The sequence below is a fragment of the Ostrea edulis genome, chromosome 5, assembly GCF_947568905.1.
Source record: "Ostrea edulis chromosome 5, xbOstEdul1.1, whole genome shotgun sequence".
NCBI lineage: Eukaryota > Metazoa > Mollusca > Bivalvia > Ostreida > Ostreidae > Ostrea > Ostrea edulis.
Window position 1 is genome coordinate 13,129,090 of NC_079168.1, and position 16,778 is coordinate 13,145,867.

The 16,778-nt window shown below is 34.8% G+C and overlaps 1 protein-coding gene across 1 annotated transcript in view; it reads right to left on the reverse strand.

Annotated features, from left to right (window-relative positions):
* The window catches only part of LOC130054529 (hemicentin-1-like), a 42,316-nt gene extending 26,202 nt beyond the window's left edge, over positions 1–16,114 (reverse strand). Inside the window, exons 1-4 of the mRNA XM_056164499.1 lie at positions 15,932–16,114; positions 13,472–13,648; positions 2,944–3,252; positions 1,004–1,186 (exon numbers count right to left, since the gene is read on the reverse strand). Of these exons, the coding sequence (XP_056020474.1) occupies positions 1,004–1,186; positions 2,944–3,252; positions 13,472–13,648; positions 15,932–15,998 (736 nt within the window). The 5' untranslated portion in view covers positions 15,999–16,114. The remainder of the gene's footprint in view (positions 1–1,003; positions 1,187–2,943; positions 3,253–13,471; positions 13,649–15,931) is intronic.
* Between the last annotated feature and the right edge of the window lie 664 nt (positions 16,115–16,778).

Genomic DNA, 16,778 nt, shown 5'->3' on the forward strand with positions numbered 1-16,778 from the left:
GCTCTTCTGGCTCAGTGGTTCTTGAGAAGATTTTTAAATGACCCCACCCTAATTTAACATTTTGTGATTATCTCCCCCTTTGATTCAGGTCATGGGATGAATCCGCCAGGAAAATTAAGAGAGAACAGTATAATGAGGAAATAACCATGACCCAATTCTCCACACGGAGAGACAGATCTGATAATATTTATCCTATAAAATTCTAAGTTACCCCCTAATCTTTGTCATTATGACTCACTAGCTCTTGAGAAGCTGTTTACCTGGAGAAACAAGAGGTACTGTGAGCAATGCTCACTAAGAATACCCCCCACTTACCCCAATCTCCCAAAGGGTGTTGGTAATAGGTATAAACTACCTCTTTTCTGAGTGTAAAAAACAAATGGCATGACAAACCGAACCATATTGCTACTTCGATGTCCAGTGCACGTGACCTTTGACCTTTTGACCCCAAAATCGATAGGGAACATCTTTATCCTATGGGTAGTCCATATGTATGATATGGTGACTGTAGGTGGAAAGGATAACGCTTTAGAGCCCGGAAACCATATTGCTACTTCGATGTCCAGTGTGCTTGACCTTTGACCTTTTGACCCCAAAATCGATAGGGAACATCTTCATCCCATGGGTAGTCCATATGTATGATATGGTGACGGTAGGTGGAAAGGATAATGCTTTAGAGCCCGGAAACCTTTGCATCTACAGACGGACAGACAGACGGACAACCCGATTCCAGTATACCCCCCCACAACTTGTTGCGGGGTGTATAAAAATTCATTTGCATGCTTTCATAGATCATCTCCCCTTCAAATGGGTTTCATTTGATGATTTTTTCCCCCTAGGTTACTAGAAGACAATTTTGGTGGAAATGGTCAAGATGGTTCTGAAGAACAGATAGACGACACACAACAGACTATGATCGGCCATTCAATACACTTTTCAAGAAATTCATTTCACTGTCTACCTTAATATAGTGACATTTAGGGCAGTACACTGCTGGACTTACCTGCTTTTTCGATGATTAGTGTGGTTCCATTATCCCTGTGTCGGTCACCTTTAGATGCAAGCTCATCTCCCCTTTTCCATGACAACTCGCGTTTGTCAATAACAACATTACTGTCTTTCTCGACATCATACTTGCATTTCAAGTTGATGGCAGTATTGTTGTATTCAGCAGGTGTGGTGTCAACTAAAAAAATTAATTCAAGATAAAAAGGTTACAGAAGAAAAATTATTTACCCGGTAGTCAATAACAATCAGTCTAGGACTCCACTGTAAAAAAAAAATTACTGTGTTTGGTATGGTGCAAAAGTCCCATGTTCAAGGCAACCTGCGTGCACCAGAAAACAACTAGACCATGAAGATTATGAGCAGTGTTCCAGAAAATTAGCTATCAATAAATCTGAATGATTGGATACATATTTCAATTTATTAGAACCCTTTCATAAAATTCATAATTTATCAACTCCAAAAGACTTGTGAAACATATTTCACACCAAAAATATTCAGGAATTATGTTTCTTAATCTGAGAATATCCTAAATTTTAAAGAATCATAAAATATAACAAGGAAAACGGATCACTTTTTACAACCTATGTAATTATGATTTAATCGATTACTTCTAAAAATAGTCAAACTGACTAAATTTTCCAATGACCTTAAGTCGGGGTCATGACATGCCCTTATGTCATCTGCAATTTTTGTGTCTTTTCACATCTTTGGTTGCTTTGTAACAAAATGACTGCAGGGACACAAATGCACACAGCTGGATGGAAATTGGAAAAATAAGGTGATTCCTATATACCCCTAAATAAACACATTTATGATTGTTTACCAAGTGTATAAACAATCTTATAATAAACACCATATCAAGAGAACCATTTCACATAACAATCTTTTTTTCTTGGTCAAATGGAAAGGTTTCAGTAGTGGTCACACACAGTGAGTGCCCTAGTGCAGACACAATAGAACCTTTCAGTGTCATTCTTACTGCAAATTTACAGATGGGAGGAGAAGGAAGAAATGCCTAGTGATATCCAGGCCAAAGGTCAAGGGCAGAGTAATGGATATTTGGTTCTCATTGAATGATGCCACTCCACAGTGTCCTTATGTGAAATCCGACCTTGACCTTAAGGGACCATTGCCCAAAACTGAAGTACAGACACACAATTTTAAACATCTCTGGCAGTGCATCAGAAGCATAATAATTGCAACACATCTCCAATTATGAGAGTTATAACTGCATTTATATGTTTTAGCTTGAGCTTTCATGTTGGTCCGCAATAAGGATCCAATCTACTGAACAAGAGGCCCATGGGTCACATCGCTCACCTGAGTTACATTGGCCCATATCTGAAGACTTTCCATATATATTTGCATGTAAAACCGTAGTCTGTATTGTGGCCCCAACCTACCCCTGGAGGCCATGATTTTTACAAACTTGAATCTGCACTATGTCAGGAAGCTTTCATGTAAAGCTCAGCTCTTCTGGCTCATTGGTTCTTGAGATGATTTTTAAAGATTTTCCCTATATATTTCTATGTAAAACTTTGATCCCCTATTGTGGCCCCAATCTACCCCCAGGGGCCATGATTTGAACAAACTTGAATCTGCACTATGTCAGGAAGCTTTCATGAAAATTTCAGCTCCTCTGGCCCAGTGGTTCTTAAGAAGAAGATTTTTAAATGACCCCACCCTATTTTTACATTTTTGTGATTATCTCCCCTTTGAACGGGGCATGGCCCTTTATATGAACTTGAAAGCCCTTTACCCAAGGATGCTTTTGGCCAAGTTTGGTTATAATTGACCCAGTGGTTTTTGAAAAGAAGATGAAAATGTGAAAAGTTTACGACGACGCTGACAGACAACGGACAAATTTTGATCAGAAAAGCTCATGTGAGCCTTCAGCTCAGGTGAGCTAAAAAAAAGGGGGGGGGGGATACTCACAGACTACAATAATGACATCATTATAAATGGAATTTGCCGCTCCATCGTATTTACACTGGTATCTTCCTGCATCTGAGCGATCCACTGAGACTTTATTCAGGGTGACCGTAACACTTGTAGGAGAGTTCCGTGTGTAAGCTTTTGTGAATTTTCGACTTCCATCAAACTCTGCACCATCTTTATCGTAAAACTTCAACTTCTGCATGTCATCATCATTTAGTAAGGTTGTAGAGTTGTACGTGCATGACATACTAAGATTGGAACCACTTACAAACACCTTATAACCCTTGCCCAGAATTGTTGGGTTTGCTGAAATAGATGAAATAACCATCAATACATCTCAACCTTTACAACTGAATTGATTCATACTGAAAATGAAATTCCTTCTTTCAAATGTGCAATCACAACAGAAAAAAAGAAGACAAAATAATTTTTCCTGCATTTATGATTGAGTTATGTTTCATATGTATACTGTGACTTGAAGCTAGTCTAGAACATTCTGAACATTGAGTCAAGAACAACATACATGTACAATATATGTTTCATGGTGTGGATTTCCTCTTCCAACTGACAAAGTACAGTTATGTGAAAGATGCAAGCTATGAATGTATATTGCCTATATTGATCAGTTTAGGTCAGTAGACAGATAAGTCTATATATGCACACAAATTTTGATTGTTCTTGAGGATGGCCATTTAAACAAAACAGTGTCAAACCAGGACTGAAATTATTTATTTTTCATGATAACAAGGGTCTTCAACAGTGACATGTTTATTTTAATAGGCCTCAAACTACTCATCTTTACAGATAAATATTGATGGAGTAAAATTGATTATTCAAGCAATCAGTTGGAATACACCTGCAAGGACCGACAATTTATCCCACCACAAAATCTATTCTTTACCTATATTGTACAAAACAAAGGAAAAAAAGAAAGGAAGAAAAAAAAATGAATATGGATGAACTTTTTTGCTTACATGGCCTTATATTGTTCACTTTTTCCATATCAGCGAGACCATGTACAGACATCAACAACTAGCTATCTCGATGATACTGAACTTAGAAAAAAAAAACGTATGCCCTGGGCCACTAGCTGCAAAAATGTAGCCCTATCCAATTTTTTTTAATTCTGACGTTTTCGGGATAGGGCTACAATTCCATAGGATCTCCGTAATGGTGCAAAATAATTTTATGAATAACCGATAATAAACTCTGTGTATTAGTCCCAAATGTTGTTTACACCAAAAGGAGTACCAACTTTGTGCTCCGGCATGTCTAATAAAGGTGTTTTTCATTAAATACAATGTACAGCATGCAAAATTCTTCGTCTGCGCCGCCATGCTTGTTATCGCGAGATCTCGTAGGTGGATCTAATCTAATGAAAAAACCTAAGCATTGACAATCAGCGCGAAAATGTAGTTAACTCGAGCCACTTCGACAAAAAAAGGAAAATCATATTGTTGCAGAAAGAATTTACACTCTGCTGTTCGGTTTTTAACTTGATATTAAATTCAAACCTTTTCAATACCGACGAAATAACTTTCGCCTCCATACTTTTCCATTGATGTAAATACTACCTTATATGGCATATGCAAATGACTTGACAATCGGAAGTTTATACTTCAGTACATCAAACATGGCGCACAAATATGAATCGAGAAATTGGAATTTATCGAAATTGTTGAAAACGGTAGAATAGAGCCTCACAAATCTTAAGTTGCAGGTTGTAAATTTATATATTGACTAAGAAACATAGAATATCATTTTATTTACATAAAGAAAGTCAGGAAATGTTTAGAATGAGCGCAAATGTTGCAGGAGTGAATCACTCCCGCATTTGCACCATTACGGAGATCCTAAGGAGTTGTAGCCCTCTCCTCAAAAAAAAAAAAATCAGAGAGGGCTACATTATTGCAGCTATGGGCCACCTTTAAAATTTATTTGTTTGCCCTCTCTTAACTCTATATAATAAAAAATTGGGTAGGCTGAGGTAGACAAAATCTTGTTTTTCTTTAAGGTCAAAATAATATATGTTGTTTCCACTTTCACCTCAAAATGTTTATGGGTCGGTAGGTAGGTAGTGGTTTTGTTGTTGTTGATTTTATAGGTTGAATTATTTTTAAATAATTTAGTATACTACTATGCATAAAATACAGTGATTATCTAGTAATCAAATAAAAGCTACAATTTCTTCCACTGTACTGTAAACAAAAACTGTTTCTGTGTTTTGGAATCTATATATAGTATTAGTGCATAATTCAATAAGTCATAAATATACTCTTGTTGTAGTGATGATATTTGCAAAATCCAATAGACATCACAAAACTCCATGGTGCCATTGGACTAATCTCAGCTGAAATTCTTTGGAATGACTCTGCTGCTGAAGCCTCATGTCTGGAAATTCACAGTCAACTTCATCCAGTGCTAGCAATTACTGTACACCTTGGCAACAATGCCATTTGCTTCAAATAAGTTATTTGTTTTCTAAACTAACTTTCCATCACTATTAGTCATGCATTGCTTTACCATTTAAATATGGAAATCCCCAAATAAAGCCAATAACTTATTTTTTCCATTCAAAAGATGGCGTCCATGACGTGTATCGTGATGCACTACACACCTGAACTACTAAAACTCTGATCGACCTTACCAAGCATAAATTTTGTGTTGATACACTTGATGTTTAATTTTAAAAATTTTAAAGAAATATTTTAGTGGTAATGTATATTTCTTTAAGTTTATGGAATTCATGCACACATTTAATCAGATTATATAAATTCTATCATTAAATAAAATAAAAAAAAAGATAAAGAAATGCCAATAACCAGGAATGAAAATACAATTCATAAATTTTGCTTGATAATTCACAGGGTTCATGAATTTTAAATATAGTCTTCCTTGACTGCATAAATAAAATTTTAAAAATAAATCTAAGAGGGAATTTATGTTGATATGGTAAATTAGGGTTTTTAAAAGTTCAGGTATTTAGTGTATCCCAAAATACTGTCATGGATGCTATTTTTTGAATGAAAAACAAGTGGTTGTTTTGATTTTGAAGTTAACATAACTAAAATGTAAGAAATGCTTTGCACATTGCGATGGAAAGTTAGTTTAATATACAAATAACTTAACTGAAGCAGACAACATTGTTGTCAAGGTGCACAATAATTGTTTGCATCGGCTGAAGTTGACTTATAAATTTGATTTATGAAGGACTGTCTTGATATTCAGCAACGGCTTTATTCCAAATATCCAGCTGGGCTAAATCTCAGCCCTGACTCTCCTTAGCCATGGTTCTTGTGTGTAAGATCACGATTACTATTTTTATATAACATTTGAAATTTAGGTGTGAGAATGGAAAAAAATGTGTTAGGGTCGGCAGAAATCTTTAGGGTCGGTCGGGAAAGTGGAAACCAACATATATTTTTTCATTCATGTTCAAAGAGACCAAAAGGTGAGAGAAAATCTTCTTTAGTTAGGAAGATTCATTTCACTGGGAAGATTCATTTCACTCGATTGGACCAGAGCAAATAAATTTTGGCCTTGTCACATGTTGATTTCAAAGCTGTGTACCTCTTTCATACATAGACTGTTTAGTTGCAAGCTGCCTTTAATTTCTTTCTTGCTTGTCAGATTCTTATGGGTTTGCAAATATTATACCAATCAAAAAATAGTTTGTACCATCATAAATGTCAGTATTGCAAGTCAATCAACATATCTCACAAGTCACTCATATCCCACAAGTCACTCACATCTCACAAGTCACTCATAACTTACATGTCACTCACAAGTCACTCATATCCCACAAGTCACTCACATCTTACAAGTCATTCATATCCCACAAGTCACTCACATCTTACAAGTCATTCATATCTCACTAGTCACTCACATCTTACAAGTCATTCATATCTCACTAGTCACTCACATCTCACAAGTCATTCATATCTCACTAGTCACTCACATCTCACAAGTCATTCACAGCTCACTAGTCACTCACATCTTACAAGTCATTCATATCCCACAAGTCATTCACATCTTACAAGTCATTCATATCTCACTAGTCACTCACATCTTACACAAGTCATTCATAACTCACTAATTACTCACATCTTACAAGTCATTCATATCCCACAAGTCATTCACATCTTACAAGTCATTCATATCTCACAAGTCACTCACATCTTACAAGTCATTCATATCTCACTAGTCACTCACATCTTACAAGTCATTCATATCTCACTAGTCACTCACATCTCATTCATATCTCACTAGTCACTCACATCTTACAAGTCATTCATATCCCACAAGTCATTCACATCTTACAAGTCATTCACATCTTACAAGTCATTCATATCTCACTAGTCACTCACATCTCACTAGTCAATCATATCTCGCAGTACTTTATTTCCATTATCTTGGCTTGTTGTATTGATTAGCCAGTCACTAGCTAAAAGTTAATTTTGTTCATCACCATGCATGAATAAGAAATTATTTGCAAGAACTTTATCATCATGTCAATTCAGCATAGCGATTTAACTAAAAAATTAAATAATTATTTTGAAAACTTCACTAGGATGTGAAGTGGGGCAGTCACAAGATCAAATCGACTGAAGACCACAAATTCGCTGAAGACCAGAGGGCTTCTCAGTGGACTTAATCATGTCCAGTATCATTTCAAATCCAAGTGAACTTTTTAACCAATCCCAATAAATAAAAGCGTACAGAACCAAAAATACAAGCTTTGTACTGTGTATTAAACTGACAAGATATACCATGATGAATTGATCGAGCACTTAATCATTTCACTTCTAGGACAAACCCCCCTGGTTTTACATCAGAAAAGTCAAGGGAAATCCTCCAGCTTCTGGGTCATAAGGGACAACACTGTCAGCCCTCTAGTACACCTTAAGGGACAACACTGTCAGCCCTCTAGTACACCTTCAATTCCTACAAATTTTTGCCCTGGGTATCAGTATGAAAATATTATAAAACAGATGACTAAAAATGTGTTGTCCGAGGTAACTGTATACATCAACATAAAGATTACAGAATTTTGAAGGAATTTGTGAAGCATAGATTATGACCATGCATGAGAAAAGGCAGATTATAGACCATATGTGATCAAACCTGTTAAAACCAAAATGAACTCGATTTTATAAATCAGCCCTTATATCAAGATATGACTATGAATAATTCAATACCACATCAAAACTTGAACATTAGGAACATTTTATTCTTTTGGCTGAAGAATTATGAACAATTATGCTAGGAAGTAATTAGTAATTTTCATCATTTTTAATCTTGCAGCAAATTCTTACAAACTTTCAAAGTTTTAATATTCATCAGGTAGTATTAAAGTTACTTTACACTTTCAGACTAAATTTCAATTTAAATCTTCACCTGTGTTGACCTTTTCATAATAAAAGTTCAATGATATAACCCAATACCAAAGAAAGGACATTTCAAGATTGTATTGGGCCATTTTTTAACAATATTAGAGTTTTGAAGGTCCCCAGTTCTTCTTATGCTCTTTCATTAACATGGATATTTCAAAATCATAGAAAACTGCTGATATTGGGGCCAAACCGGTGTAAACTGGCTATGTTCAGGTCTAAATGTCCAGACTATATCAAATACAAGTAAAATACAACATCATTAGAAGAAATAAGGCTACTGTTTACAATTTCAGCTATGTGTCTGCCCCCCTGCCAAGTACATTCATGTGTTCATTGCAGCTTAAAACAATCAAAGCACTAGTATATATGTACCACTGAATCCAGAGACTGCTCGGACCAGATATTTAGACCTATTTGTCTGAATTAACACAAAATTTCCAAGGCCACCTATACAAATTCATATGAAGAGTGACTTTTCTTTCTCTCAAATATGGTTTCATCTTCATGCTGTTCTGTGTAATGAAACTTTAATGAAGGTTTGCTTTCCGTTTGAATTGCTTTTCTTCTGTTTAGACAATGTTAAAATAAATGTTAAGCAAAGTATGTTAGTTGAAACAATAAACCATGGTTCCAGTCTTGTTCTATTTTCATATTGGCTTCATTTGGTATTTGATGTATTTTTGTTAATTCAATACAATAACTTACTGTAATCACCTTTAAATAAACAGCAATCCTAAATTCAATATCATTTATGTTCTTTCACATTGAACTAAAATGGTAGAGATGAATATTATATAGTGGACAATAAACTGTCTCAGCTGCTTTTTGCTACATGCTGTGAAGAGGATTATTTATCTTAAACATCCCAAAAAAGACTGAATATATATCATGAATTATTTCTGAATCAATCGCATCAAACTGTTACAGCAAACACATTTATAATGAATTCATGCTTTACAGTGAAGAGATTTTCATTCCCCGTAGTTCTATACCATACTTATTGGATTTAATGAATTATATCTATAATGAAACAAAATCAATCCTCCCCAGCACTTTGCTATAAGTGTGTTTTATTGTATTACAAATAATACATAAAAAAGAATGATATATTAATCAGCATGTCTGGATACAATATTTTAACCTGAAGGGAGTATAGTTTCAGCTATTGACAGGTGGCAGTGTCAACCTGTCACAATTTACAAAGAACGTCAACAATGACTTTACCAGTCCTCATAAAAACACATCACCGTACGATGCCATCCTCTTTCATAATATAGATCACAAGTTTGTATGACTGAAATAGAAAATATATGCAAATTTCTCTCTATCCCCCCCCCCCCCCCCACATCCTCTTTTTGGTCCCTACAGTCAAATTAAATGTCCTTTTCAAAATATTGGTTCAAAACTTATTTATACATGGGAATCAAATACGATAGGAATAACAATGCTTTTTAGTTGATCCTTAAAAAAGGGGGGTTCGGGTCCTCCATCCTCTGTTCAGCATGTGTGATTCATGCTCATCAGTTGAGTGTCTTCACAATTTAAACTTAATGTCAAAATGTGAACAAAAGCATTTCATAATGCCTTATACAAAATGTGAATCAGTTGAACTATATTTCATTATAAATTTGTAAATTTGTGATTTTTGTCAAGACACACACATTATTGTATCAATGTATAAAAATGACAGCCACTCCAATGCATGTTTCAACATTCATGCAAGTTCTCAGTATATAAGACACTTTACAATGTAACAAGAAAAACAAGGACAGAGAAAAACAAGTTTTGGTTCACAGTGAACTCTCAATCCCCCCCCCCCCCAAACTGTACCCTATCTAAAATAATCAAAATTACATAAAAAGCACAGCAATGACTATCTAACTTCATCAACTTTTCACAAAGTTATAAGGTGATGCAATATATTTTAGTCATGTCATACCCATCAAACTATCTTGTTCTCGGGACAGATGGGATGGTCCACTGATTGAAACATGTCTGAACCAAAATAATTGTTTTTATACAAGAATTATCGCGGGTATCCCAAAACTAGCATTATACCGGTGCACTTGAAACAGTTTTCTATGCGTCAAAAAACAATCATCGGACATTATTGAATTAGTTCCTTCATCAACTGTTTGATACGCACATATGTATAAAATATTTTACTAGGACCAAGAACACTGCAACCAGAGGAATGTGACCCTGGCTACGAATACAGTGATAGTCCGGTCCCGACATAGCAGAATCAAATATTACTGCACTAGTCACGATATACCTTATAAAATTGTACGTAACTAACCTACTAGTTCACAAATTACTAACTACACGCCTATTACAATATATGTAATATGTATAACAACAAATTATAGCAAGTCATCATCACATTATATGTCAATGTACTGCACTGTTGATCAGCTGATTATGTTTCTTACGTTTGTGACCCGATTTTTTTGACAAAGACGAAACATTTCATATTGTGTTTTTCCTTACCTTTAACGATTGCGTATAGCGTCGTGGCCAATATGGCATAGTATGCGAAAACCTTACAAGGAACCATCGTCCTTCTGTACTGCAAAGATCTGCGTTGTTCCGCTAATAATTTCTAATCCAACCTTGGGAGAAATGGCTTCTCTTGCTGTCTAATTTGGACATGCGCATAGATATGCGATTTTTTAAAGGCAGAGTTCTCTGTTCTTGATTCTTGTCTATTTCCGCTAGGGCAAGGCGAGTATAAAATCCGAAATACGACGCATTAAATTCCGGAGTAACTTCTTCCTGTATGGTATTTTACCACTTAAAGTGTATTTTTGTACTGTGTGGTGCAAGGACGCATTATATGATTATATATAAATATCTACTAAAAAAACGAAAGACGTCTTTACACCACGTATACAACTTCGGAAATACTCTAGCTTAATGAAAGCGTTTCCATAGCTGTTTGTTTCTGTGTTTTTTAATCAGGTTGATATGGATGCCGTACGGCGAACAGATGATTGATTAGTGACAGGCAATAACATTCATTTATTCGCGAGTCAACGGTCACTTAATTTTTCAATCATTAGATGAACTCCGTTGTTCAAATGATAATTATGTTTAATCAATGTAGAAGATCTGTGATTTATATATACACTAACTGTCCAAAGAAATACTTTCTAATACATTTTTGAAATTCATACAAAAGGACTGTTTTGGGTTTCGTATTTTATGAACACACTGCATTAAACTTTAAAAAAAACAAAAAAACAACAACAACAAAAAAGTACTTTCTTATCATAATTTTGAAATATTGTCCAATCATGCATTTACCGAGGATGGTCATTGTAAATACAATGGCTCGACATATAACCGTAAATAAACAACTTTTCTTTGTGTTTAAATTATCATATCTAGCTGAGGGGTGTTAAACTTCTAAATCGAGAAGAAATCATGGGGTTTTGTCAGTTTGATTATTAAATTCCATAAAATCCCAATGCAACCCAATCAGTATTCCCAATTTGATCAAAGTGAAGTAGATCAATCGGATCACGCTAATCCTTTTCCGTAACCGGAAAGAAGACTCGGACGTGGATCGGCGTAAAAATTGCATCAAATCGATGCATTTATTCGCCGGAAGCGCGCATGTGGATGAAATTAAAAGGCTAGAACCGAATCCCTGTATAATGCGTTATTTAGGAGTAAGATTAATTTTCACCACATATTTAGATTTTGTATTATTAACGTATTATAAGATTGATCGCGGTAGAACACCTTAGATATGTATGATATATTATAGATGAATTTGTTTTGTCCCAAATCTGTCTATTCTTTGACGTCATAGTTACATTTGTGTACACATAGCAACCGACTCTGATGGCGTCGATCTACATTCGAGGTTTATTTGTGGTTACGCAAATAGCCGAGTAGTTACGATTGTGAAGTAGATCTCAAACGTAAACATGACGTTTTGCCGCTATTCTTTAGTGTTCTGACGTGCAATGGCTATTTTCATGTAATTTTCATTTTTTTTAAAAACTATCTAGCACAAGGACATTTTTCATATTTATACCATATATTTATTTTCCCGATTCTTAGGAAGAAGTTCTGGACTCACAAATCTTGTACTTAGTAGAACAAATAAAGAAAACCACTCATATTTGAAAATTACATTGCAATAAAGTCACTACAAATTAATAAGCGAAAAAACCTGATATCTCAGCTGTATCAAAATGACCGTATAGTGCAAATTAGTATAGGAGAAGATTTATCCTTCTGGTATCGTTTGTTGAGTACACACTTAAAACTCAGAGTTGTCAACTTTGGGGAACAAATTTATGAGTAAATGTAATTACACTTAATGTTTTCTTATTTACAATGGAATAGAAAAAACAATCTGTTATCTTAAAAAAAAAAAACAGCCTATCGTCTGCCTGTAATTAAAGTTATATCAGTTTTAACTCTGAAAATTTGATTTTGTTGTAAAAACGTGCTATTATGATAGTTTTGTATGTAACTTTAACCATAGTCATTGATAAAATTAAAATTAAGATTTTATCAAAATAAATATTTCGGTTCTATTGAATATATAGCACTATATAGAAATCGATTTTTGTATGGGAAGGCAATAATATATATGTAATTTTGCTTCATTCAGAACCACTGGAAAGGTTTTCAAACACAAATATTAATAACAGTAGTTTATGAACCTTTTTTGTTCTTCTGTCATTAAAATAGCAAATCATAATTTGTCAACAAACATTTTCGACACAAAAATGACAGCTAGTGTTGCTTTAAGTCTATTGTTCCTTTCTCACTTGGGCAACACATGTTTCTTTCCGAATTTTTAAAATGTTGGCTAAGTGGGAAGACATCAAATTAATTGTCATTGTGAGTTGATCATGACCTCGATCTTTACCTCGAATTTTAGACCTCGAGTGAAAGGTTACATCATTGTGTCATGTTCAGAAGCTGAGGAGATTCTGACGAGCAAAAAGATTTGACAAGCAACTAAACAGCTTTGATAAATAAGATCTGGAGTAGGAGAAAGGTCAGCTTTAATCATATGATCTGTATTTTCTTAAACTTGTACACTGTATTTATTTTCGACGGACGGTGGAATTTATGCAAGGACAGTTTTGTATACAAGTATTACAAACCTCCGGATTTTGGAGTGGTTGAACCTGTCGTCTTTTCACTTTGGGTGGTGGGTATCGTTGTGATTTCATCTGTAGTTGCGGAAGTCATACCTAACAAGCTATCCGATGTAGCTCCACTTGGGTCATTGGTAGGAGAAGATTTTGTGTGACTTTCAGTAGACATAACCGTGGATGTATCTGAAATCAATAACAACGTAGTCAATTATCTGTAGAAATCCATAATAATATGGTCAATTATCTGTAGAAATCCATAATAACGTAGACAATTATCTGTAAAAATCATTAATAGCGTAGTTAATTATCTGTAGAAATCAATAATAGCGTAGTCAATTATCTGTAGAAATCAATGATAATGTAGACAATTATCTGTAGAAATCCATGATAACGTAGACAATTATCTGTCGAAATCAATAATAGCGTAGTTAATTATCTGTAGAAATCAATAATAGCGTAGTCAATTATCTGTAGAAATCAATGATACCGTAGTCACTTATCTGTAAAAATCATTAATAGCGTAGTCAATTATCTGTAGAAATCAATGATAACGTAGTCAATTATCGGTAGAAATCAATGATAACGTAGTCAATTATCGGTAGAAATCCATCATAATGTAGACAATTATCTGTCGAAATCAATAATAGCGTAGTTAATTATCTGTAGAAATCAATAATAGCGTAGTCAATTATCTGTATAATAATAATAAAAAAAATCAATAATAACGTAGAAATCAATAATAACGAAGTCAGTTATCAGTATAAATCCATAAAACCGTAGAAATCAATAATAACCTAAAAACGACTCGAACTTCTTTTACTAGTGACCTCGACGTTGTCCAAATACCCGTGGTTTAAGATCATAATTATTAGGTTTCTTTGTGCCAGGTTTAAGCTTTTGATGATGTTTCTCTATAACAAACTCATGACCTGGACGATTGTTTTTGATGTTTTGTCGTCAGGGACCTTGGCCTTGGACAAATATCTTTGTTGAAAGACACGTGTATCTGGTCATAAATAATCTTTGTTCCTGGTATCTACTGTGTCCCTGTTATAAAGTCATAGCCAAGACGTGTAGTTCTAACCTTTACCAGTGACCTTGAAAAAATTACCTTGGTTCAAAATATTCGAAGTCAAAATATGTGTCATAATCAACCAATGAAGCAAGTATAAGCTTCTGGTGTCCCTCCATTATACCTATAGTTCGAACAAATTCTAATTTTAACCACATATGGGACAGACGCTCGAACAGACGGACATACTGATAAAGAAACGGATACGGTGATCCTAATCTCAGTATGATATGGTTAAGGCCTAGTCAAGTTATCGTCTGGAACCCAAAAAGTTGGTTATTTTATTATTCCAATGGGTTAATGGGTTCTAATCAAGAACGATAAAAGTTAAATCCGTGAAACTTGAAATTGTTTTGTATATCAGCGTCTTTAACAGTATTTCCAAAATTTAAATAATTTGGTCAAAGCTTGTTCAAGTTATTATCTTTGCGTTATCAAGGGGTATACAACTCTGGAGCGACAGCTGAAAATCGTCAAACATGGTCTCTACAACATTTACACACATACACACACATCAAAAGAGTTGGTTGACGCTTACTCTAGCTATCATCAAACTAATAATTATCATATCCACAAACCCACCCACCTATCTCTCATCAAACTAATAATTATCATATCCACAAACCCACCCACCCATCTCTCATCAAACTAATAAGTAAATACTTATTCTATTCATCATCCAGAAACTCGTCCATCCATCTTTCATCAAACTAATAAGTCAACACTTACTCTAATTATCATCCAGAAACTCGTCCATCCATCTCTCATCAAACTAATGAGTAAATACTTATTCTAATTATCATCCAGAAACTCGTCCATCCATCTCTCATCAAACTAATAAGTCAACACTTACTCTAATTATCATCCAGAAACTCGTCCATCCATCTCTCATCAAACTAATGCGTAAATACTTATTCTAATTATCATCCAGAAACTCGTCCATCCATCTCTCATCAAACTAATAAGTCAACACTTACTCTAATTATCATCCAGAAACTCGTCCATCCATCTCTCATCAAACTAATGAGTAAATACTTATTCTAATTATCATCCAGAAACTCGCCCACCCATCTCCCATCAAACTAATGAGTAAACACTTACTCTAATTATCACCCAGAAACTCGCCCATTCATCTCTCATCAAACTAATAAGTCAACACTTACTCTAATTATCATCCAGAAACTCGCCCATTCATCTCTCACAGAAACAATGATTCTCCCCATTTTCGTTTGGGGACTTCATGACAATTCGTTTATCAAGAACTTGTTATCCATCAAATACGCTTAGTAAAGTTTAACAAGTTAATAACCATGCATACGGGTTTGATTTTTACATACCATAAGCACCGAAGTGCTGTTTCCTTATTCTAATTAAGACAATTAAAACTCACATACCTGAACGAACATTCTTAAAACTGTTCAACAGTATTAAGAAAGTTATAAATTTCACACAACACATCATTGTAATCCACCACAGATAATTAAAAAACTAAACTATATGCATGTACACTTCAGGACCGGAAAACAGGTTTCCGTTGTCGTCTGTTGCTTGGTTTTCTGTATATTAACAGAGGATGCGTCAGACCGACACATGTGACATTAGAAGTAGATGTTTTACTCATATCCACACAGCATATAGGCTAGAGCAAATTAATGTTTGGTTTAAACCCATTCATTACAGGTACATCTTTCAAAATATGAAAAACGGAAAGCACATCATTGCATGTGTTCTTTCGCTATCAAATAAGAAAAAGAATATATATCTTCATAACAGAAGAAGCAACCCATGTACAGCAAGTCCTCTCATCAGGTCAATATCAAATAAACTTAGATAAGCACATGCAACATGCCATCTCCAGTTGAGGATGCAGAGGGGGGGGGGGGGGGGTCTGCGGGTTGGAAACCCCACCCCTTTCGTCTGAAAATTTTGATTAAGAAAAGGTGGTTTTTTAAATGCGTTTTAAGGGTGGAACTCCCCTCCCCTTTTGAAAATCAAATAAGTGGTACCCCCCCCCCCCTTTAAAAAATTCCTGGGTGCGCCCCTGCTCGCATCACTTAGTATCAAGTTAACTTAGATACGCCATGTATCAAGCCCTCCCATCGGGTCAATATCGAGTAAACTTAGATAAGTACATGCAACATGCCCTCTCATCAGGTCAATATGAAATAAAATGTGAAGATAACGAACAATGATCAATATCATAAATGCACAAATAATACAAAATCAAGGGCACAACAAACA